The sequence below is a fragment of the Chaetodon trifascialis genome, chromosome 23, assembly GCF_039877785.1.
Source record: "Chaetodon trifascialis isolate fChaTrf1 chromosome 23, fChaTrf1.hap1, whole genome shotgun sequence".
In the NCBI taxonomy this organism is placed as follows: Eukaryota; Metazoa; Chordata; class Actinopteri; order Chaetodontiformes; family Chaetodontidae; genus Chaetodon; species Chaetodon trifascialis.
The window spans coordinates 19,562,036-19,586,333 of NC_092078.1; the positions used below are offsets into that span (position 1 = coordinate 19,562,036).

At 39.0% G+C, this 24,298-nt stretch overlaps 2 protein-coding genes across 3 annotated transcripts in view; both read right to left on the reverse strand.

The window, feature by feature from the left end:
- Positions 1-15,121, reverse strand: part of ap1s1 (adaptor related protein complex 1 subunit sigma 1) — a 34,805-nt gene extending 19,684 nt beyond the window's left edge. The window contains exons 1-2 of the mRNA XM_070993495.1: positions 14,942-15,121; positions 1,115-1,293 (exon numbers count right to left, since the gene is read on the reverse strand). Coding sequence (XP_070849596.1) covers positions 1,115-1,293; positions 14,942-14,944 — 182 coding nt within the window. The 5' untranslated portion in view covers positions 14,945-15,121. The remainder of the gene's footprint in view (positions 1-1,114; positions 1,294-14,941) is intronic.
- A 1,153-nt stretch (positions 15,122-16,274) lies between these two features.
- On the reverse strand, positions 16,275-23,165 carry LOC139351601 (coiled-coil domain-containing protein 106-like). Of its 2 annotated transcripts, XR_011603581.1 has the most exons (4): positions 22,806-23,099; positions 19,878-22,103; positions 19,657-19,729; positions 16,275-19,539 (listed from the first exon to the last, which is right to left on the reverse strand). XR_011603581.1 is itself a non-coding variant. In XM_070993557.1 (3 exons), the coding sequence occupies exons 2-3, from the start codon at positions 22,966-22,968 to the stop codon at positions 21,793-21,795; spliced, it is 474 nt and encodes a 157-aa protein (XP_070849658.1). In that variant the 5' UTR covers positions 22,969-22,979; positions 23,103-23,165; the 3' UTR covers positions 19,241-21,792. The 2 variants fall into 2 exon arrangements, 1 of the variants encoding a protein (XP_070849658.1); XM_070993557.1 differs by adding an exon at positions 23,103-23,165 and having other exon boundaries at positions 19,241-22,103; positions 22,806-22,979.
- Positions 23,166-24,298: the final 1,133 nt, after the last annotated feature.

Here is a 24,298-nt window from a genome sequence, read left to right on the forward strand (position 1 = left end):
AACAGATTCAGCTCATGTGCCCATTCCCTAATTCTGGGGAGATGCTCCTCCAGCTTCCTCCTGTCACTGTCTTTGCCTCTCCCTTTTCAGCACCCTCTGCACCCTTCTGAGCTCATTTGTCCCCTGATCTAAAAACCCTCTTTTCATTGAGCAGGGCTTTTAGTTTTGGAGGCACCCAGGGTTTGTTATTTGAGAAACAGCATACCTTCTTGGTAGGCACACTATTTTCCATACAGAAGTCCATGATGCAGGTTGTTAAATTGTCAATGTCCTCCACGAGTGGACTGCACAGCACTTCCCAGTGTCAAAGTCAGTCAAAGTCGGTCAAAGCAGTCTGTCAGTGTCATACTCACATATCTTATGGTTAGCGGTTGTTTATTCACTATACGTATGTAGGCAGGGAGCAGAAGAACCAGATTGTGATCAGAGTGGCCCAGCAGGGGTTGGGGTGAAGAGGTGTAAGCATCCTTTGTGGTTGCTATTTTCTCTGGTGTGGCATTTCGCAGACCCAACGTATCCTTGTTCAAGATACTGAACCCCAAAACTGCCCCCAATGCTGCACCATCGTTGTGTGCATTCATATGCATGTCACTTTGGATAAAAGTGTCTGCCAATGACTAATTGTAATTGTAAGGTAGAAGACAGGGAAGCATGAGTCACTGGAGATGAGGAGGAGGGACGGGGGGTTGGGAGGTCTGCAGCTGTGAAAGTGTACTATGAAGGAACTCACAGAGTGCTGAAGCATTGGCTGACAGGGGAATATACACCATTATTGCAATGACATGAGAGTAAAATGCCTGAATGCTAACAGCTAGCAGCTCTACGTCTCTACTGCAGCTTTGCTCCTTTACACTGATGTGCTCTGGGTTATATCATTTGTCGTTCACAAACAGACCCCACTCTTCCTCTTACCACTCTTTGTTGCTCTCCTGCACGCTCTCGGCAGTTGAAAACCATCTTAAGTAACATGCGATATTGTATGTGAAAATGGTAAAAAGAGAACCATATTAAATAAAGTACCTCATGAAAGAATAACTGACATGGATATTTCTGGAGGACATTTCAAGCTGCCCAGCAGAAAAGATTGCAACAGTTTATGATTTAGTGTTTTTACCTTTTATAGACAATCTTGAGGTCCCTCCATTCTAGAAAGCTGCACATCTTTGGTTTGCGAGCGAGCACTATCTGCATCAGCTCCCTGACCATCTTCTTCTTGTCACGCTCAGCTGTGGCTGTGTACCACTTCTGCAGCCGCAGCTTCCCCTGCCGGCTGAACAGCAGCATGAAACGCATCTATGCACAGACAGGGACGGAAACAATTAAAAATGACAGGAAAGCATTAATGACAGGGCCAATAACTCAGGAAATGTATTAATGGTCCAATAAAGGAATTTCAAACAATGACTACAAGTGGTGGCAAAGATGTTGTCTTTTTTATTGTTCATCAAATGCAAGTGCTTAATATCACATAATTACACCTAAATGTAGGGCTGGGCGATAAAACGATAGCGATATGTCTTGCGATAGACACGTCATCAATATCAATAAAAAATGCGTTCAATAAAACATTCGATAATTTTTTTTCTTCGTCAGAAGAAACCTGAAGTTGCGAAGCAAGGTTGGTTGCATGAACAAAGGCACTCTTTCTTAGGTAACCAAGCAACGTAGGGAGTAATCGCTAATCAGTGAGAGAGACGCTAACACGCCAATCATGTAACATTATCAAGTTTGGTTGCGCCATCTCGTTGTCTTGTGTTTGATGCTTCGTGAGGAGTAGGTTAAAAAATAGAAAGCACTGCAGAGAGCGAAGAAATTGTCAATAAAACAGGGAAAGTCAGCTCACCAGTATGGAGTTTTTTGGACTTTATAAGTCGGACCGTAGTCAGACCAATGTGGTCTGTAACTTATGCAAGACTGTCGTCCCCACCAAGACCGGTAATACCACAAACTTATTTAACCACCTTAGCCACGCTCACTGTTTGGAGCGCAGCTGTATTCGCCAACATCCGCCAACCGCAGCACCACCGCACAAGCAGCTGACCACCATGCAGAGGTATCTGCTTCAGTGCCTGATGACAAATCATCTAAAAGGCATGAAGACATAATGGAGGCAGCGGCATATCATATAGCTAAAGACATGCTTCCGCTGAGCACTGAGGAGAAGCCAGGTTATAAACCTTACACATGCTTTTTTTTTTTTTTTTTAAACACACTTGCAATAAAAATATAATTGAATAGTTCATGTATGTTTAGAGTAAGAAGAGTGACTAAAGTTGTTCATATGTCTAGGCTGGTTATATAGTTCAGTCAATCTTACTGTACTGTCTATCATGTTTGTTTGTTTGTATGTTACAGATGTCAAGTCTACCTCAGTTTCTGTTATGTTTACAAAACACTGCACATATCTGAAAACATTTTATTCAGCAGAAGGTGAATCAGCTTGTGAACTTCCTGCACTAAACCTGCAGGAAAAAAGTTCTCAGGTTTCTCTCTGTTTACATTTTTATACTTTTTTTACATTTATTATTTGAGTATATTATTATTATTTGATGTATTTTTCTCCCGGTCCTTGAAATTGAAATTAATGATGCTTATGTTTTGTGTTAATGTTTAAATAATGACCGTGGATCTAGTTGAATGTGATAACAATGTGTAGTGGGCAGTGGAATAACTGTTGGTTTCTGTTTGTGATGACTGCTGACTGAGATAAGAGATGAGATTAAATAGATCCTGGAATTTAGCCTGGTCTGGAGCAGGCTAGCTCCACAGAATAAATCTCCATGCTAACTTATCCCATAACATATCCCACTTTCCGCTATCCTGCTTTTGTGCAACCGGATCACGGATAAGTTGAGCCAGGATAACCAACACATCCCGGCTTAATCCCTTATCCTAGTTTTGTGCAACGGGCCCCTGGGATTAGAATGAATACAGTATACTGGTTGTTTTGTGTACACTGAAAAAAAGACCTTGTCTTTTTGGAAAATAACACAAACACAAAATCTTCATTGAAATGCCTTTAAGTTTAATTATTTTTATAACAAAAAGTGCAGGGGCCTTCCAGCAACATTTCTTAAAACTCAATCAAATGAATAAATAAATAAATAAATAAATAAATAAATAAATAAATAAATAAATAAATAAATAAAACAGCTCCCTGAATTTTTGAAACATCAACAAAATAAACTGACCTGAACTGTTCTGAAATTTGGGTCTGAGTTAGTACTCCCAATTCAGCAGCAGGAGACACGCCAGCACCACAGTTTTCATATCTTCGAGCTTGGAAAAGCGTTTCATTACACACGTGAGTTGTAGACGTGACGGTAAATTTACTGATTGAAAATAAAACACACGGAGAATTATCTCCTCGACGTGTGCTCTCTGCCTGACTCATATCCCTGGAATTTACAAGTGACAGGCAAAAAGACGATCATTTAACACTAGTAGTTACGTTGCTGCGTCATAGTGTAGTGAGAGGACGAGCGCTGAGGGAGAGGCGACTGTAGACAAACAAAGACACGTTAACGTGCAGTACTGTTCAACTTATAGGCTAGAATCACCTCCGGTGTTGCTTATTGATAAACCAGGAGCCACCCCACGGGCTGAGACACGTTAGGAGATTTATTATTCCCACAAAGTAATGGTAACCGAAAGGGCCTATATTATTGTTGTGCGTCTGACCACAGCTATAAAGCGGTTGCAGCAGGTATAACGTAACGGTGGGTCATCATGAAATATGCCTTGTTGAAGTTGTGAACAGTTTCATCTCCAGAGCCAAACAGCGGAATTCAGCAGGGTTTCCTCCCTTATACTTGCTATAGTCTACCTACCGGTATGTCGTTATGCCTTTTTTTTTTTTTTTATTAAGTAAGGAGCTTCAGGTCATGTTCACTTGGTTACGTCTTTTCCTTCTTTTTTTTTTTTTTTTTTCGTCATATGCTTGATGTGATTAGACAAGTAGGTCGGTGAAATATCAACTCTGGGCTTGCATGTTATCACTGAAATTGATCATAAGGTTGTAGTATTTTTAAAACTTCATCATTTATTGCAACTTCGAGTGACTCTGTTGTCTTGCCTCCGCTGGATCACTGGAGCAGTCGTCTGCTTCTCCTTGTATGTGGCACTGCATGTAGAGGCTTCAGTGTTGATTGGCTGTCACTGACTCACTTGTGCCATGTAGCCAATCAGTGAGGGCTGTGGGCGGGACTTTGTTACACAGCCAAGAATGGTGACTTCAAGCGTAGAGATGGCTGCATTGGAGCCAAAGGAGAGTTTAAAAAGACATTAATTAATTTTATCGGTTATCGGTGGAAAAAACAGCCGATGCAGATGATCAAAAAAATGCCGAATATCGGCCAATATTATCGGCGAGGCCGATAATTGGTCGATCCCTAATTCATAGTTCCTGGCTGTCCACTTCTTGTGTGCTTGGGCCCAACGACGCCAGGATAACCTCTGTTTCTCATTGATCACGGGCTTCTTGACAGCCTTGTAGGACCTTAAGCCATGATCTAAAAGTCAGCCACGTACAGTGCAGGTGGAACACTGGACACCAGTTTGGTTTGACCACTGCTGCTGAAGCTCCTGTGATGTCGTTCAGCAGTTTTCCCTGCACATGCGGATCAGGGTGTGGTCATTTCTTGCTGAAGAAACCCTTGGACACCAAGATCTTGGTTTGTCTTCCAAGCTGTTGGTTTGTCTGTATTTCTGCAGAGTGTATCCAACTGCTGAAGGACTGCTTTATATAGACATGAAGCACGGCAACAAAAATTGTGTCTTTTAATAAAAAGCATGACCTTCATTAGTGGATCACTGGTGCCAAAATGACCCCATACTCAAAATTTCTTTTGTATTTTTATGGAACCAATCAATTTTTAGTTTTTAATGGCTTTTTTTAGGATTTGTTTAGTATTTTGCCTGTGACTGTACTAAAAGAAATTGCACTTGAAAACCTAAGAGTGACTCTTAATGCAATATTCCAGAAATGCATGGGGTGTCTGAAAACCTTTTTCCACCACTGTATATTGACTGTGGTTAGTTATTGGTTTGATGAATGCTTTACAATACAATAATGTGTGTTTTAGTATGATGGTACAGACAAAACACTTTATGTATCCAACAATTTAATATTCAGTATCTGTATAATATGTGACCAGCCACGAGACACTCTGTCAGTCAGTCAGAGATGGTCAGGATTGGCGTCAGTCGGACCGCGTCGTTCTTAACTCCACCGACGCTGGCTGCTCCCGGGAAACTCTACGGAAGTATTTGATCCTCCTTGAGTCCCGCTGCTGATGTTCCTGACAAAGGAGATCCTTCTGCTACCGACGGACTTCAAGTCGCGGGGTTTATTTCACTATCGGTAATTTGCTGCGGTAAGTTGGCGTGCTCTCGCTCTACTCTCCCACTGGCATCTCTCTGCTCCGTTCATATGTTTATTTCTATCGGTCTTTTTCTATGTGGAGAAAGGGGATTGGATTATTATGCGGCTACATAAGTAGCCATGTGGTTCCCTTTTAATATGCAGCTGATTGGCCGAAAAAAAACAAAAAAAAAAAACAGAAGCACGTGACTGGCCGTGAATAGCCAAAGAAAGCCGGTCTGCTAATTTACTGTTGAATTGCCACACCCCTAACTAGGACAGAGAATTTCCAGTAAAACAACCCAAATTCAAATACAAAGTTTATGGTTTTAAGGCCCCCAATACTGTTATTTGAAACATGGAGTGGCTTCTTCATGATTTCAACTTACATATTCTGCAAAAAAAAAATTAAAATGACAGTTTTTTGTTTTTTTTTTTAAATCGATTTTTCCTTGTTTACACAATTTGTGCCGGGCCAACTTGTTGCTGGTTTTCTCGTGGCGGGTCACTGTCGCTGTGTGTCTGTAGTTTATCTAGCGACTAGAAGTGACTCTTGTCTTGAAAAGTTACCCATCAGTGGGTTTTATGTTTAATACGCAAATAGTGTTTTAAGTAATGTTTGTGAGTGCCCTTATAATCTCAGACTCAAACGCCAATAGTTGCGTGGGTGCTGAAACTTGATCAAATTTACCTTGATCAGCCACAGCCCATTTATACAGATGTAGCGGCCTTGAAATTCCCCTAATCTCGTGCTGGGGCCCTGGCGGGTCTGTGACCGGTCCCTGCTCTGCAGTAGGCGGGTTCGTGACTGTAATGAGATCCCCCGCGATGACGTCATCGGCGCGGGGCAAACTCGTAACGCCCCTAAGCTCCATTTGCGGAAACTACCTGCACTTGCTCGATCAGTCCACCAGGAGGAGCAGTCATTATAATTGGTTACTGTGTCAGCTTTGCTGAGTCGTTCATTAGATCTGCACATAGCCTCCACTGCTGTAAGAAAAACTGCTTGTCTAGTAGAGCACCCTGTGCAGTTTTTTAAATATAATTATGCTTAATCATCCACATTATTGTAGTGCTCGTTCACAAACTTGGATCTGCTCATCTGCCAATCCTGCCTTTTCCTCCACATCTCTCTCCACCTTTGGAGAGGCTCCCAGCGTATCTCCGCATGCCGAGTGATTTGTGCCCAGAAAATTAATCATGAATGACAGAAGTTGTGCGTCGCGTTTTTCTAGCATTCTGAACTGCTTAACAGTTAAATGTTTAATACTCTGCCTGATTCGCGGAGCCTCTCTGCTTTTCAGTTGGTGGGTTTCCTGTTTGTAGCGCATTTTAGATTTGCGGGTCGCTATTTGATGTGGTTACCAGCAATACGCAGAGTCCTGGATGTGTGTGTACTGTATATTACTGGACAGAAATCATTTACAGTGCGCTGAAGGGGGAGGGACGGGAGGATGAAAAGCCAATTTCAGCCTGTGATCTGTTAATGTCTGACTGAACAGCCTCATGGAAGTGATATTTTACAGTTCTACATATTTTAATCTAACGAAATTCATTAAAACAAGTCACTTGGTGCTTTCAAAGTCATGTCATTGAGCTGAAAGGTTCCACATTTCGTTCGCCTTCACAGGCGGCTGCGGAGCGCAGCAGACGGCTCGCACTGCGCACTGTGATGTTCAGCATCATAGGCTTAATATACTGTAGTTAATTATCACTGATCTTTTTCATCACTCTGTCTGTGTGACTGTCTGTGTCCTCCTCTCTGTGTCTCTGTCTCTTTTTTCATACTGTTCACACAATGAATATAAACAGTAACTATTAAAAAAAAGTTATAGTCGCGGGAAAACATAGTACTCGGAAGCACACCAAGAATGCATTTTTTTTACGTCAGGCGTTGTGCACGCGTGTTTGATATTAATATTGTGCCGCTGCACGTCAAATAAATGTTTTTTTGGGAAACAGAAATGTTCAACATTCATCATCATGTTAGACCAGGCAGACAGGTTCTTACTACAACATCAACTCTCCCTCCGCAGCCAGCGAGCCTCATCCCCCGCACGACACCTACATTCAATCATGAATAATCCTCATGGGCCAATCAGACCAATGAAAAAAAACAATGTAGTGGGGCATAAAGGGCCAATGTAGATGGGCCAATCTACTTGTTTTTATTGACCAATCAGTTAACACACACACATGAAAACGGCCAATAAACAGTGAAATCAGTATCATGAGTATTTCTCAGATGATGATTTCTGTATCTATCTAATCCGTGGCATGCAATATTTCACCCCGATTTTGGATAAAGTATAAATCCAATTGTTTCATTGTTTCATATTTTGAAGTACTGCCACACAAAGCTGGTGGCAGACAGCATGTTATGCACGTAAATAAATAAATATAAAGGCGACTAGTAAATTGACATTAGACATTGAAAAGTTTGTGATCCTTCTCTAGGCTGTGATATTTTGTTGATTTTTCATAATTTCCGGAGTAAAAAATGCATTCTTGATGTGCTTCTGAGTACAAAGAAGATGCACATGATTTAAAACGCTTCACACTTAGACATCAAAAGCAAACACAGTTTTGCATCACAGAAGTTTACATTTCAGCTGTTGTGGCCAAATCTCTTGTTAACTTATAAAGCTCTTCCGCACAGTGTGACATCTATTTTAATTATTAGAGAGCTGCTCTAATGGCCACTGATAGACAGTCCATCCTATTCTATAAACTGTTGGTGGTTTGTGAACTTCACTGCATTTGTGCATTTGAAGCGATTAACTCCCGGCACATTTCAGAGCTGAGTAAACCTGTAGTTTCACTGACACATCGCGCATCATCACCACGGGCGTCATGATGTTCTCCTGACTGTCACTCTGTCAGGCATGTGTAGTGTCGAGCCGGCTGCGTTGTTGGCTGAAAAGTCATTATTTGCATTACAGTGTATCCTTTGTTCTAACTCAATGGATGGTCGCCAGCCAAACAGGCTCCCAGCCCCCACTGTCCCACAGACTAGCTATGGCCAGTAAAATAGGTGGAGGGCTGAGGGGAGAGCGTACCTCCAGTAATTAAAAATCAATTTGTGCCACAGATATTAATATTGTGTCGCTGGCTACTTTATAGACTTCACTAAATGTTTCCATTACACTTAATTACATTTATGGATAAGCCAACTTTCCCACCTCCCTCATGCATCAAAATGTATATTATCAGTCCGACCAGGAAATCTTGCAATCGCAAAAATTAGCGCATATTCAACCAATACTAATATGACTGTCTACTGGCCGCTTCCTGGTCTATTTTTGCCGAGAGCCGCGCGCCTGTTGCAGAAAACATAGGCGAGCCCTGGAATCTCCAGATGACGCGCTCTGCTACTGCAGCTCTGTCTCTGTTCCAGCGCATGTAAAGTAAAATTAGGTCATCATTTTTGTTGATAATTATCAAAAGCAAACTCTATGTAAACAGATGGAGCCTGTTTATTCTTGGAGTCACAGGCTGTTTTGTAAAGCTACATCACTTTTATGACTCAGGAATGATTTTGTAACTTTTTTTTTTTTCAAAGTTATGTTTTGGGCTTTTTGGCCTTTAGTGTATCGGACAGCTGAGGAGCAGCCATAAAAGTGGTTCAGGAGAGGGAAGATGACATGCAGCAAAGGGCTGAAAGAGGAAATCGAACCCGTAGCCGCTACAGAGAACTTCATACATGGGGCGGACGCTCTACCAACTGCGCCAAATCTCCGCCACATGATTTCGTAACTTTGAGCTGATGCTTCTCGACTGTTTCTGTAATGTGAAGTATGCTTATTATCATATAGGAAGTGATTATATACAACTTTTTTACATGAGTTTGTTTTTTTTGATCGCAACAATCACAAAAAAATTCATACAGTATATTGTAAGAGAAAAACTTAGGAATTTCCTGTTTGCAAATCGAAAATATGCATTAAAACAGGCTGATGGAAACACACATTTATGACTTTTTTAAGACTTTGTGCGAGAAATATTTCATAAGTTGATTTAAATAATCAACGTAAAATAGTTGAGTAACTGTGACTGCCTAACTACAAATAAGCCTACTAAAGCAGATGAATGTAGTAGAGTAAAAATCTTTGCCCTTGAGATGTGTTCCTGTGAGGGACACACCATCTCCTGGTGACACCCTGCAATTGAATGAAGAGGCGTGTTTATAGTGGATTCTGGGCACACCCCCAAGAGGAGGGGGGGTAGCTGGCTGGCAGCCGGCTGGGAGCTGGATGGCCTCTGGCTGGGAGGGGAATTTCGAAGCTGCTGCATCTGTAGACTTTATCTTATCACTAAATTATAACTATAACAATTAATAGTTCACATTTAAACAAAATCAGACAGGATTTTGTGGAAAAATCATACATTCAGTTCACAGTTTTAATAAGCCCAGTACTGTTTTTCAATATACTGACTCCTAATTGTTGATTGTAAACTGTTTTGGAATTTTCCCTTGCGGGACAAATAAAGGTATATTGAATCGAATTGTCTTCATAATATGCATATCACTCATTGTTACTGCACCACTGATTTTAGCACATGATGCCTCAATAAATTTCTATTTATCAATAGCCAATGTGGACTTTATTCCAGTTATGAATGATGTGAATGATATAATGCCATAATTACAATGGCACTGAATTATGCCCTCTTCCTTTATATAATTTTTTATTAGTTCCTTTTTCAATAGACATTCTGAACACAACTTTTGTTAAGTTTAGCTGGGTGACAGACCCAAGAATTTGAGGAAAATTTTGCGATAACAGAACTGCAAGAGATTCTTTAATGTGGCGCTGCAGAAAGCCAGCCCACTGACAGCCTTGGCTGTCTTTGTCAATCGCATGGCCCTCACCTTGTCAGCTGTAGCAGTCTGTTGAGTCTCCCATACAACTGCACAGGACTGAGGTCAAAGTGGGCTGACATTAAACTCACTGTTTTAATTTTATAGTCCACACAACCGTCAACCCCTCAGCTAATACCTGCAACAACAAGCTCTGAGAAACCTATTGTAACTATTGAAACCTATTACACACACACACACACACACACAAACAACATGTACTGCAGCTAGAGGAAACAAACCCAGTAACCTTACATAAACTGATGACAACCTACAATATAAGTGCATTTTTTTCCCCAAAGGCAAAAACTTGAGGCAACCCTGAATGAAACACGTATTGTGGTGATGCTGAGATGATTACAGCTTTAATAAAACTCTACAGCTCACACATACTGTACCACCTACTGGTTATCCTTACTTAGACCTGCCTGCTACCAGTCTTCCACTCTCTGTGGTCTTAATGACAAAGCGACAATATGGCAGGTGTGACTCATGTTTGTTTTAGAGCAGCTGGATACTTGGAAGGAGGATATATAAATATTGTCTGAGGAGTTATTTTAAAACAATTCTATTTGTTTAGTGTAAAGGCCTTAAGTGTGTTAAGACCTTAAGTTGACCAAAAGCTACTGTACTACAGTCTGTCACACTGAATTAAGGCAAAAATCACTATAAGACACATTACATGGCCAAAATTATGGTGACTGCCAAACATTTCAGCCATATGTGACAGTTTAACATGGAATTCTGACAGCATCAGCATTGATGCTATGACAAACTCAACTCTTCTGATTTCATGCTTTCCACCAGATGTTGGAACCTGCCTGCAGGGATTATCTCTTATTCAGACACAAGGGCATTAAAGAGGTCTAACACTACTGTTAGATGATAAGTTCTGGCTCACAGTCTGCATTACATTTTTTTCCCCAAAGGTACTGGATGGGACTGAAGATAGGGCTCTGTACACAGTGTTCAGGCCAGTCAAGTTCTTCCAAAGCAAACTGGGAAAAACATGTCTTAATGGTGCTGGTTTTGAAGGCACTGTCATGTTACAAACAAAACTGGTTATACAAAGACAGGCCCACTGGGGATGAAAAATTTTAGGGGCATATGTAACTAAACTCTTCCTTTAATTATTTTCTAGAAATTATGCTATGCTATGTATTTTTGCTCTACATAGTATTAATACGATATGATTGTACCCAGCATAATTACAAATTTATCTTGTTTCTACATTATTAGAATAGGTTGTTTGCAGTCACTTGACATTAAATTCACACAGAAGGCCAGAAATGAAAGCTGCAATGGATGAGATCAAGGAAAGTTCTTACTGGACTAGTTATGAAATTATGAGAGAAAGGTACACACAGAAAATCAGAACATATGGTGGATGTGATCTCTACGTTATTAAGAGGAGCGATGTTTCAGCTGAACTGGAAGTTTTGCTGCTACTGAGGCAGTAGATATAACAACTATCTGCTCATTCAGATGTTGTTCTACTATATAAAACGCGTGAAAGTGGAGACACAAAACTTTGTTAGCGGTTGGGTCCACAACCACAGTACCAAAGTGCTCTGGGATGACTGTTGTTTCATTTTTTTCAAGGGTGCATATCTTTTATTGTCCGGTGGATTAACTAAGCAGCAAACTTTCAGCGCTGCTGTGCTGTCATGTTTACGTGACAGTTGTTTGCTAGGTTAATCATTCACAAAACCCAGTAAAATGCCACTAAAGAAAGACATGGATTGTTGCTCAACAAGACAGGGTACATTATTTACGTTTACCTGTTTTAGATGAAACTATTAACACCAATTTAATGTGGATTACCCTAGCAGCAAACTTTCAGTGGTGTGGTGCTGAATGACATTTATGTTACGGTTGTTAGGTTAACCACCTGTAAAGGTCTGGTGAAATACCACTAAAGACATGGATTGTCTTGAAACAAGACAGGGTATGTTATTTATGTTCAGCTGTCTTATGTGAAACAGGCTGATTTAACAAGTGTTATTTGTGTTGCTTGTAGCCATGATTTTAAATATATCATTAAAACAATAGCTGACAGTTAACAAGGCATTTTTTTCAGCTGTTTTTCATTCAATTTCTTGCATTTTCCACCCTTATGAACAACTGCATTTGGTACTCAACAAAAGCTCCTTCTGGTTTCTTGATTTGATTGATCTGAGCAACCGTAAACGATGCAAAACATAGGCATTGTGAGTGTATGTTATAATATTTTGTATGCAGAAAATCACGTATGACCCTCCACCTGCAGTTTGCACAACAACAAAAGTATGACGTGACATTAGGGTTGGGCGGTCATAAGGTATCCCGCGGTATCTAAAAATAGCAACGGTATCAGTTTCATTACCATCATTAAAAAAATGCTGCGTATGGGGGCTAACATAATTGTAGCATCATAACAAAAATGAAGTCTACTCCGTTCAATGTATCTGGTTGAATTTTTACTCGAGAAAAAGGTGACTGTGCAAAAGTACATGCTAAGAATGAACCTGAGCAGTCATACCTGTTTTAACACAGGCATGTCCAGGTGCTCATTTAGGCACATCTGAGCAGAGTACCGTTATCTCATCCAAGCATACAGAGAAACTCCTCTGCTGAAAACAGTTTTTCAGCCTTTTTCTGCTTGCTATTGTTCTTAGCTCTCATAAAAGGACGAAATGCAAATAAAACAGTAAAATAACACTTTGGGCTGCTCAGCAGAGTCCTCTGTGAGCGCTCTGCTCATTCATGAAACGGAGCAGTGAACCTAACTGCATAGTTACACCGGTCAATAGCTCAGCAACCCACCCACATTCACCATAGACACACTAATGATGATCCAGAAGGAAGTAACCCCAGAGATAGGTTATTGCATGAAGAGCACTCCCTCCACTCTAGAAACCACCTCCTCACAAGCAGGACCATAGAGAGACCACAGAGTCATAGGAGACATTAGCAGCTTTTTTTCGGGCTGGAATATAACTTTTGACCACAAAACAGCGAAGGTAAAACATACTTTATGGTTTAGCGAAGTTTTTTTTCTGCTACTCTGTGGCTGCTAGCTCGCCGAGTTTTCGTCGCACAGTGAGGAGGCAGACATCTTCGTGATCATCAGACTCTCTGCTTTCATATGATACTGGGCTTTTGAGGTTTGCGTGAAGTGGTGAAATCAGCAGATGCCGTACCTTTGACGTGCATTATTTTCGTGTTTTCCTTACATGCGCATAATTTCGTGGGGTATGAATTATGTTTCGTTTGGGTGGCAATGCTTGGTAGAGGCTTTTAGCTGAGTTTCTCCCCGTCAGTCTGGTATGCTACAAGTTAGGACTGGTGTTTCTTAGCGTGAGCACTGACCGTCTGAACTGTGCACACGTCACACTGCCCTGCAAAGTGATTTTTAATTAGTCACGGTAATACCGTGTACCCCCGAAAAATGTGGGGAAAGTTTGACGGTATCAAAATTTGGATACCGCCCAACTCTACGTGACATCATCTGCAAACAACCTTTTGGATAAAAGAATTCAGTTTCCTGTTGTTGGGGTCTTCCCGGGATTTAAATCAGTCAGTTACAGTTACAGTCAACTTCTTCCTCACTTTAGCTTTTCATTTTAACTTTAGTTTTAGAAAGCTGCCGATTCAGTTAACATTTATTAAGCTATCATATTATTTTTATTCTTTATAAAACTAAATATATTATTTTATACTTAACATTACTCAATAATTTTCAAAAGTGGCAATATTGACAAGCTACTGATAAGTCTCAACTACTAGTGTTTTTATACCTGACTGATGATTGATACGGTTGACAGCTCTGCACTGTAGCGGAGTCTGTTTCAGACATATTTAATCCGCTTTGAAGAATTACAATGATGGCACTGCCTGTTGCAACCTGTCTGAGCACTTTGATCGTTAAAAAAAGAGACTTATTTTTAAGTGTGATGTCTTCTTTGTCATCTTTCTTGCAAAAAACAAACTTCTAAACTGAGAGTAAATGCCATACATATATCTTAACTCAAACAACAGTCAAGCGGTCTTGTCTTTTCACCAACTTAGAAAATTAATGTCAATTAGTTGCATCTGAGTATACCTGCCAGCTACAACTATCATTATAGACGGTTGAATTACATAGAGCATTAGTGGCCATTTACAAACACTATATGGCCACATACTTGTGACGATGTAGTAAAAATAAAAAAAGTAAAATAAAGTAAATAAATCTTCACAGTGATTCAAGAAAAAATATGAAAAAATCTTCGCACGTAACAGTTACTGTGCCTTCTGATATAATCAATTCACTATATTCAGGCTGCAGTTTGGTAGGCAGTTACAGAAACGCAGCTGAGTAACTGCCAGCTAGTTAACGGACACTGACTAAAACAGAGGGCTACACTCTTTACCTGCGACGACGAAGCTCGGTAATTAACCTCATTCAAATTTTTAATGATCAGTGACATCCTCAATTCTAACATTACTAAATGTCATTTAGATAGAGCTAAAATTACACAAGCCATACGCTGATTCACAGCACTACAGTGTGACAAGCCTTTTCACATCTTGTGCTATTACTCGGCCTGTTAGCTTGCATGCTATGCTGACAGAAACCAGGTGAAGGCAAGCGCAGGTGGACACTTCCTGATATCACAACTGTTAATGCCTTGCCAGCATTAGCTTAGCACCTAGCCCCTGCCTTTGTTTTTTGCAAAAGAGAGGCAGTAACTCACCATTTTGTCGAATTTCTGAAGTTACTGCGACGTTAAAAGCGAGCTCTACGTCTACACTGCCCGGCCCAACGTAAACGAATACACCGCAGTTAATGTTGACAATCCATGTCTCTGTCACAAACTGTACCACTGAAACTAAATTCAACGTATTCCCTGCTAGTGAGCAGTTCCGCCTCTAGTGAGCATGTGCAGTGGTCCATTTTAAGCCCTGAGCATTGTCTGCCAGGTAACCCCTGATTTTGTCCGTTGATACCGGAATGTCCGCGTTACATTTTTAATTGCATTGCCAGAAATTAATGGAAATTTATTTTGAAAGTAGTAGTTGTAGTAGCATGTTGAAAAGCGCTGCTCTTCACATTAAAAACTTTCCTCTTACTTACTTCACTTGGCTTTTGTTTTCCCCCATATAACTCTTGTGGTAAATAATTTGTGGAGAGAAGCATATGATATTGACTTATGTTAATAATGGGAATTTCCGGCCGATTCTTATGGCTCAGCTCTTTTAAAAGACCAAGCTCTTTCAGCTCACAAATGGCTCCTCAGATTTTTTGTTGCTTAAATTATTACCAAAAATAATGTCAAATTATGTGTAAAATGAATTGAAAAATGAAAAATGAACAAAACATACATCATATGAAATGTTTCTTATTTATATGGCTTATTATACTCAACACGGAACACAGTGCTACAAAAAATACTTTTAAAGTACAAAATCAAATACCCATCTCAATTTGACAAAAAGATCCAATCTCTGATTGTGTGTATAACATCTATAAACTTTTAACTATTTACAGTGAAACAACATAGAGAAGCTTAGAGAATCACACTCTGCAACAGCAAATTCTGGCCTTTGGAATAAACTCTGTGAGTTCATATTAACCCAATGTGAGTTTACATGTGAGACCATCAAATACACTTATATTGTTAAATTTTTTTTTACTTTACTTTACTTTACTTTACTTTACTTTACTTTACTTTACTTTAATAGATTATTTTTAGTAGATGTGTCATGCACCAACTTCACCAAAACAAATTCCTTGTATGTGTAAAATCGTACTTGGCAATAAAACTTTTTCTGATTCTGATTCACTCTAGGACAGTGTTAAAGTAACTCCTTTCTAGGAGTTGATCTTTTAACCCTTTTCAGGAGTTAAAACTAAACTTTTGTGGAGTTAAAACTATATCTCATATGACTATATCTCATAAAATAGAACTTGAGTTAATTTTAATGTCAGCTATTTTATATTGTTAAGATTCAACACTTAAAAGTATGTTTTATTTAACACTGATGGAGTTAATATTTCAAAACACTGCAAAAACACACCATATTGTTCAATATAAATCTTTGTTTAACAAATGTGCATACAGTGTGTTCAACAATCCATGCTGCATACTTACTGGTGTAACAAGTCACATATTGATTAAAGTGAAAACAAGTGTAAACACACATTTCAGTAAACATTCACACTGAAAACACTGTAGAGATAACAATCCATGCTGCACACATCTGTTTGTTTGGCTTTATGGTGCCACGCCATCTCTGCATGGTGAAGTGCAAGTTTGGTGACATTTAGTCGGGAAAAGAAATATGGACGCAATTAAAATGCACAGCACAGTGGGGTGAACTGTATGTAACTGTAAAACTGTAATGAAAAATAGAACATAACCACTGACAAGTAATAACCTGCAGAGAAAAGAATAAGATCTCTGGCATTCACCACTGGATGCAAAGTGAAAAAAGCAACATTCAAACACATGATGCCAACAAAGGAGAGGAATGCATCCTAGACTTGAGAACTTTTGATCCTCACGTCAGAATGCACATTCTTCCTGAAGCTAGCAGTCTACTTACTTGTATAACAAGCTAAATTACATTTCGAATAAACCAGTGTAAATGTATTTCAAACATTCAAAGTGTATAGCTGCACCTTTAGCTGCACCTTTAACAAATTATGCAACAAATGAAATGATACAGTTCTCTGACACAACATAAAATGTGAATTACACTCATAGAACATTTGGGCATCAAAAGATTTGAAATGTCTTATTCTATCCCTGTCTAGAACTAGTATCTTCCTTGGGATTTTTTCATTTACTTTGAAAGCATGGAAATGGTCATGGAAACAAGTTTCATGCTCAATCAAAACAAAAAAAACTTTGCCGTCATGCAAAATGATACAGGTTATTTTGCTGAATACTGGATTGTCTGCATCAGTGCCTGTGCAAATGAAAAGACTGACACGATACTCAATGCCACACTTCAGCCAGTTTGTCAGTTTCACAGTGGCTTGCAAATCAATGTTTAGATATGCAGATATCTTATGTATATTCTAGTGTTTCAAGTAAACACAGGTTGCCTGGACCAGACTCAGTTTTTTTGAAGTCATGCATTCTCAATGATAAGCTACTGCAAACTGATGTTTCTTCACAATGCATCAAATCTCATAGTTCAGATGTGAATGAGTCGTCCAATTTTTTTTTTGAATGCACCTTGGATAGTGGACCATGAAATGATGTTTTGGAATCAAGTTGTTTGATGGGTAATGTTCTTTGAAAAGTTGGTGATGTTCAATAATAATAATGTGCTTTAAATACACAGTCATCCCTTTGGTGATGGAGTATGAAAACACAATATTCGTAATGTTCAGCAACAACAGCAATAATCACCAGTGCAAGTCATCCTCTGGTACCAGGTCACCAAATATCAAATGTATGTTTGTGATCAAACACAGTGTTTGTGATGCATTTAACCCTATTCCTCCACCATCAAGCTTAATGTTATGTTGTGGCTATCTGGAAAAGAAAAACAAGTCAACAAGGCTTTTTGTCTTTTCCAGATAGCCATAATTAAAAGCATACATCCTATTTAAAAAACTTTCTTTAGAGATTAAATGTTCAGTAAGAATTTGACTTCATATTGACCAACACCTTCCAAAATATCATGCATGATGTCAACAACGAAACTTTCTGCAATATTGAAATATTGCACTGTATTAAGTATGCGCTTTCTCTTGATGCCAAATGAAGGGGTTAATTAGGGATGATCTGCCATCATTCAGAACTGGTGATCTTAAAGTCAAACATGAGTCGCCTTCTCAGAAAATTGACTGAGCTGAAGATTTATCAGTTAAGCACAATCTACAGAAATAGTTTGCACTAAATGACTCCAAGAACTCAAGAATTCTAAGCATACCTACCCCCGGGAAGAACATGCAAACTTCGCACAGAAAGGCCCCACCCAGGGATAGAGCCGGCAACCTTCTTGCTGTGAGGCATGCGCACTACCTGCTGCGACACCATGCTGCCTCTCGGTTAGGCATAGGTATATATTATATTATACACATATATAATAATACTATATAGAAATGATAATTGTAGACTGATAATTCTCACAATTTTCACACTAATCAGGTCCAAATAGCAAAGAGAAATTAAAAATGCATGTCATGCAAAAGTTCAGATCTTTCAACTTTATGTATGCCTTTTTTTTTTTTAACCTAGAAGATTCCCATACTCAAAGTCATCATAGGGCAAACTTATTACTTGAAAACAAAGCATGACTTTTGAAGTAGCTTCCATCACAGAAGTCCTAATATTTGTCACTCTGAATACATGTTTGCATTAACTCACGAATATTTTCATTCTTGCAATAGCACTGGAGTGTTTTCAGTACAGGAATATATATGAACTTTTTATTGATTGAAACTTGCTCACAGGTTCCAGTTATGCTATTTTGTCTAGTGTCATAACTTACTCCTAGGTGTAGTTTAACTGGCTGTACCACATCCCATTTTTCCCTGAAATATTTCTTCCATTTGTTATCAGCATTCAACTGGCTAAAAGGATTGTCCATGTTTTTAAACAACTCTTCTACAGCTGATCTGGAAAAATTGTCAGCTGGGAGAAAATTCAGTACTTGCTCTTGAATATTATGTTGCTTTCAAGATCGTGGAAAGCAAAAATCGTAATCGACAATATAATTCAATTAATCTCCCAGCCCTAATATAAGGAGAGTGAGTTGTGGAGGTGGTTGGTAGTGCCTTGACAAACCTTGTGAAATTTCACCAGACGATCGATAATAATAATGTAATCCTGTTATCTGAATTGTTAATAGGTCTCCATAACTAAAATTCCAATTGGCATCCGTCTAAGTCTCAGCTGCTGTATCCTTCCTATAGTGACGTTCACCTGTGAGACAAAAGAGAATCAATGCAATCCTCAGAGGAATGCTATGCATATCAAACGAGGAAAAGATAACAAATAAAGAAGTCCTACCACAAGCGAAAACAAAACACATTAGAGACATAAGAACATTTAGTTACAACTGGAAAGCTAGAGGGAAAAAGGAGCAGATTTATACAGAATAACAATGATAGATGGACTAACATCATTGCAACAAAGAAACTGTGATGGGTGGTTGGACATGGCGTGGCACTTGATCAATTGATTATTAAAAAGAAGAATGGGGAAATATCAGACATGCTCCTTTTTAGCTCCACTCGGTTATGGGATGTAGATGTGGTTTTGGATTGACGTTGCACAGTCTTGACATGCCACTCAAAAAAGTTTTTGTTGCTCTGAATGCCATAGAAATGTTCCTGAAAAAAAAAGTGAATATGTGAATCATGAATATACACTGATTATACACAAAAGACCAACAAACCAAAATTTAACTGCCATTATTATTTCACACTACGGCTACAATGCAAACTCACATACTCATGCTCCCTTTTTTGAGTATGCGACACAATCCCAAGGGCATGAAACTCCTTTGTTGCTTTAGTTCTCCTGCAAAAGCAAAAGTATTTGTGATATGATTCTTGATTTGTTTATAATTGAGAATTTCATGTCATTGACGTCAAGCCTTTTACCCTTCCTGTTCATGCATGAGCTACAACGATGTTTTGTATTTGCTTGCTCCGAATATCAGACATACCTTAATACTGTCTCTTTCCGAGTCAAGACACAAATCTGTCAAAACATCTGTGCAAAAAGAAAACAGAAATTTATAATCTCTTATCCATAATCTGTATAGATTACAAAACACACTTCTTTGACTGTTATAAAAAAGATATCCTCATCCACCTCTATGCCTTGCTCATTTGTGACTTTTAGCACTTGTAGTATAATTTTTGGTAACCCCTCCTTTTACGTTCCAGTAATTACCAGGTAATTACCTGGTAATCAGATGTATTTACGAAGTAATAATCAAGTAATTAAACGTAATTACCCAGTATTTACCATTTTAATACCCAGCATTTACAAGATATTTTTTGACTACTACCAGGCATTTACCCAATTTTTACCCTGGTAGATGCGCAGTAATTGTATATTGTAGATTTTAAACCCGGTAGTTAAAAATATTTACCTGATATTTATCTGGTAATTACCAACAAGTTACCTGGTATTTACTAGATATTTTCCTGACAACTACCAGGTATTTACCCAATAATTACCTGGTCAATATCCTGCAATTGCATATTGTAGACTATAAACCCACTGAATGTGTCTATATCTGACTTTGTTAGGGTGATAATAACTGAGATATTTACCTGGTAATTACCAGTTATTTACTCAAAAAATGATCACATATTTACTTGGTAACTACCACTTATTTGCCTGGTAGTTACCTGATATTTACCTGGTAACTAGTAGAACTAGTTACCTGGTATTTACTAGATATATACTGAAAACTACCAGGTATTTATCCAGGAATTATAGATTATGTATTACCAATCAACCTGTGAAGTGACAGTGAGGATAGTAATGACTCTGATATTTACCCAGTAATTACCCAGTATTTACCTGATAACTTGCAACTATTTACTAAGTAATTACTTTCTAATTCATGCAATTTACCCATTAACCCCCATGTATTTATGCAGATATTAACTGGTATTTATCCAGTAATTAAAAATGTATACCACGTACAATGCAAAACATTACCAGGTAAAACCTTGTGAATTACCCTGTAAGGAAGGTGGAACTGTACTGTAAAAGGAAGCGTGGTTTGTTAAATGATATTACCATGTACTTTCCTGGTAACTATAGATTATAATCCTCTACCACCCATCAGGGTGTGTAGTTTTGAACATGGTAAACTCCCATATTTTACAGAGAAGTTACCCTGTAAGAAAGGTGGAACTGTACTGTAAAAGGAAGCGTGGTTTGTTTCCATGGTATTACCCTGAACTTTCCTTTACATAAAGATACAATGCATTTTGTTACACTCCTTCACACAACCTGTGACAAATACGCAAAAACAGGTGAACTGTCAATGAGACTAACTTTAGTCCTCTTAATCTGCAAAACAGTGAACTTGAAGGGAGTAACTTCAATACTTTTAAAGTGCAAATCAGTGGCATAGCTTTCAAGTGTACTTATATTTCAAAACAAGTAGGACATGTTATAAAAAAGTGCAAAAAATTATATTTATAAGTTATAACAATATAACAGTTGCATCTTGTATGGAATCTAACACCAAAAAAAGTGTCAGGGTCAGAAGAGGTAGAAATAATCGTGACAAAATAAAACTTTGCTGATCCAAAGTGCAAACTGACAATGCCTACTACAAAATAAAACGAGTAAGGTTGACAACATCCTAGTGGAAATGGCAGGGAGTGGCTAGTCAACAGTTATTGAAGGATATCAAACTCTAAGGGCAAAGATAAAAGATCTTTGAAGAAAAGAAACCAGGGTCCAACTACCCACTAAAAGGTTTTTGGATACAAGAAATTTGGTTGAATCCCCACCAGATCAAACAAAAAGACAGTGCAGTAATACATTAAAATAAATGTTTTGGTTTTTTTTTTAAATGACATTGAAATTACTGCACTTTAGAGCTTGATCCCTCACTTTGGCATTTTATATTTGATAGGGAGCAGCTCTGTGGCCTTCCTCATTTTCTGCAGGGGTTTGTTGGCATCTACAAATGCCTTGCATAATTTTGCATAGTTCGCTAAAGTCTGTTTTTCTTTGAAGAGGGGCAGCTCCACAAAGTCTGTGCCCTCTGTGGCTATCATGACATCTGCAATGACCGCAGTCCCTGCAATGGTGTTCCTGTCCACTCCGAGTTCTTCGCAGGTGTTGGTCATGCTGCAGTTTCGCCTGAAGACTTTAAAGACCACTTTGTAACGGTGGACAACATCCTCTGGGCTCAGAACTACAAAACAGATCATCAAAAGAAAATATAAATTAACACTGTGTCATAATTCCAAATATATTTATAATCCTGACATGACATGAAGATCAGGGGTTAAACCAGTCATCTTGTGTCTGCAGTGCAGTACTCTTTGTCACTCCATGGTTAAATTGATACAGTTGTGGATACTCTCTACATAGTTGTTTGGTAATAGGGCCAGCCTTGACTCTGGTAAATATAGCCTATATAAGATTGTGTTTGGGTGGAGGGGAGAGTATTACCTTAGCATTATGCCACATCAAAAAAAAAAAAAATAAAAAAATAAAAATCAATCAATACATGAGCATGCTACACTGAAATTATGATGGAAATATGACTGCAGTGTCACAATAAAAGATGCTTCCACTAACATGAACATCTTCTGTAACCTTGCTAGGTCCATGCGACAGGAGTCTGAAAGCTCTATGCAAAAAGCCATTAGCTACTACGTCATCTAGCTTCAATGTAATGTGATCAAAATAAATAAAAAAAATTAAACTTTTGCCTTCAATGTATAAAACAGGGTGCATTTACCAAATTTTGGGGGCATTTAAAAAAGAAAAATAAATAAATAATATGTGCATAATATTGCTGAAGTGTAATGTAAAGAACAGTGCTGTTTGTATGTGCGTTGTTCCAGAAGCAATAGAAATGTGAGCCATCTTTTTCGAGATGATGGGTTACCTCTCTTTCCAAATGATGAGGGTTTTTTGGATTTGCTCTTCTTCCAGTCATCATCAAAGGAGTCTGAAGACCGATGTTTTTTGTGTTTCTTCTTACACTTCCTCTTCCGATCCTCATAAGAGTCGTCTGAGTCAGAAGAGTCAGAGGAATCCCTATTCCTCATTTTGCGTTGCCCTTAAATTTAAAAAAATAAAATGTTAGAAGTTAGCAAATCTATGAGTTTGAGTATGAGTTTAGCCTCGTAAACCAGCCTCTTCCGGAAATACATTTCATTTCACTTCACAGGGAGAGTCTGACCTCATTCATGGCCTGAAACCCTCAGAAGGCCGAGCCAATTAGCGTCACCGCTCAGATTGACACAGCACATTGGCCAATCAGGGACCGACTGGTGCAAAGCCCCGAATGAAAACGTCACTACACTGCGCGACTCTTACCACAACAAACATGGCGGAGCTATCTAGCAGTAACGTTAACGTTAGCCTAAAAGCAGCAATAAGTGAAGTTATTACTGAAATACAGTCAATAACAGCAGTAAACAAGAGCAAGAGTCAGCACTTGAGTTTCTTGACGGAAAAGACGTTCTCGCTGTTTGTGCTTTTGAAACGCTGATTGGCTGAATGGGGTTGTCTGTCAGCGCTACTACTCCCGCCCACTCCATATGCTTACAGGGGGAAAGAGGCCAGACTCTCCCTGTGAAATGAAATGTATTTCCGGGAGAATCTGGTTTACGAGGCTAGTATGGGTTCTCCTTATTATCATTATTATTTTCATTTTTCACATGAAAAGAACAGCAGCATCACAAAAGCAGGCAAAACAGATAAGCAGTTGATGGGGTACAGTACTTAATCACGTCACCCCACCATAATCAATATAAATATTTTTCTGATTTTGTTTTAAAAGATTTACTTGTAGTTGTCGTAGGTAATTCTAAAAATACAAAAATATTTTGGGGGCAACCTTGGTCCCCACAGTCTAAGGGGGCTTTCACACCAGAGCTGTTTGGTCCGGACTTTCAGACTTTCCCGTTTGATCCGAACCTAAAGTCCAGGTGTGAAAGGTCCGGACCAGAGACGGAGTCTCTGGTCCGACCTCAGGAGGTGGTCTCGGTTCGGACTATCCTGGACCAAGGTCCGCTGCTGCGCAATGTGAAAGCATGTTTTTGGAAGGTTCGGATTATCGGACCAAATATAGGACATAACGTCAGATTTGCCTGTCTCGCTCACTTGCGCCGGAAATGTAGCCTAAACAAACAGAAAAAAAGGAAAGATGAGCCGCGGCAACATTTGGGTGGAGGCGGAGATCAAATACTTCGTCCAAATATGGTCAGAAGGCATAATTAAAACTGAAAATAGTTCACCAAAAAAAAAAAAAAAAAAAAAAAATTCAGTCATTATCCACTTAACCTCATGCTGATGAATACTCTGAGTAGGTTTTTAGCGCATTATTAATACTCATGTGTGAATCGCATGAACTGCAGAGTATTCATCAGCATG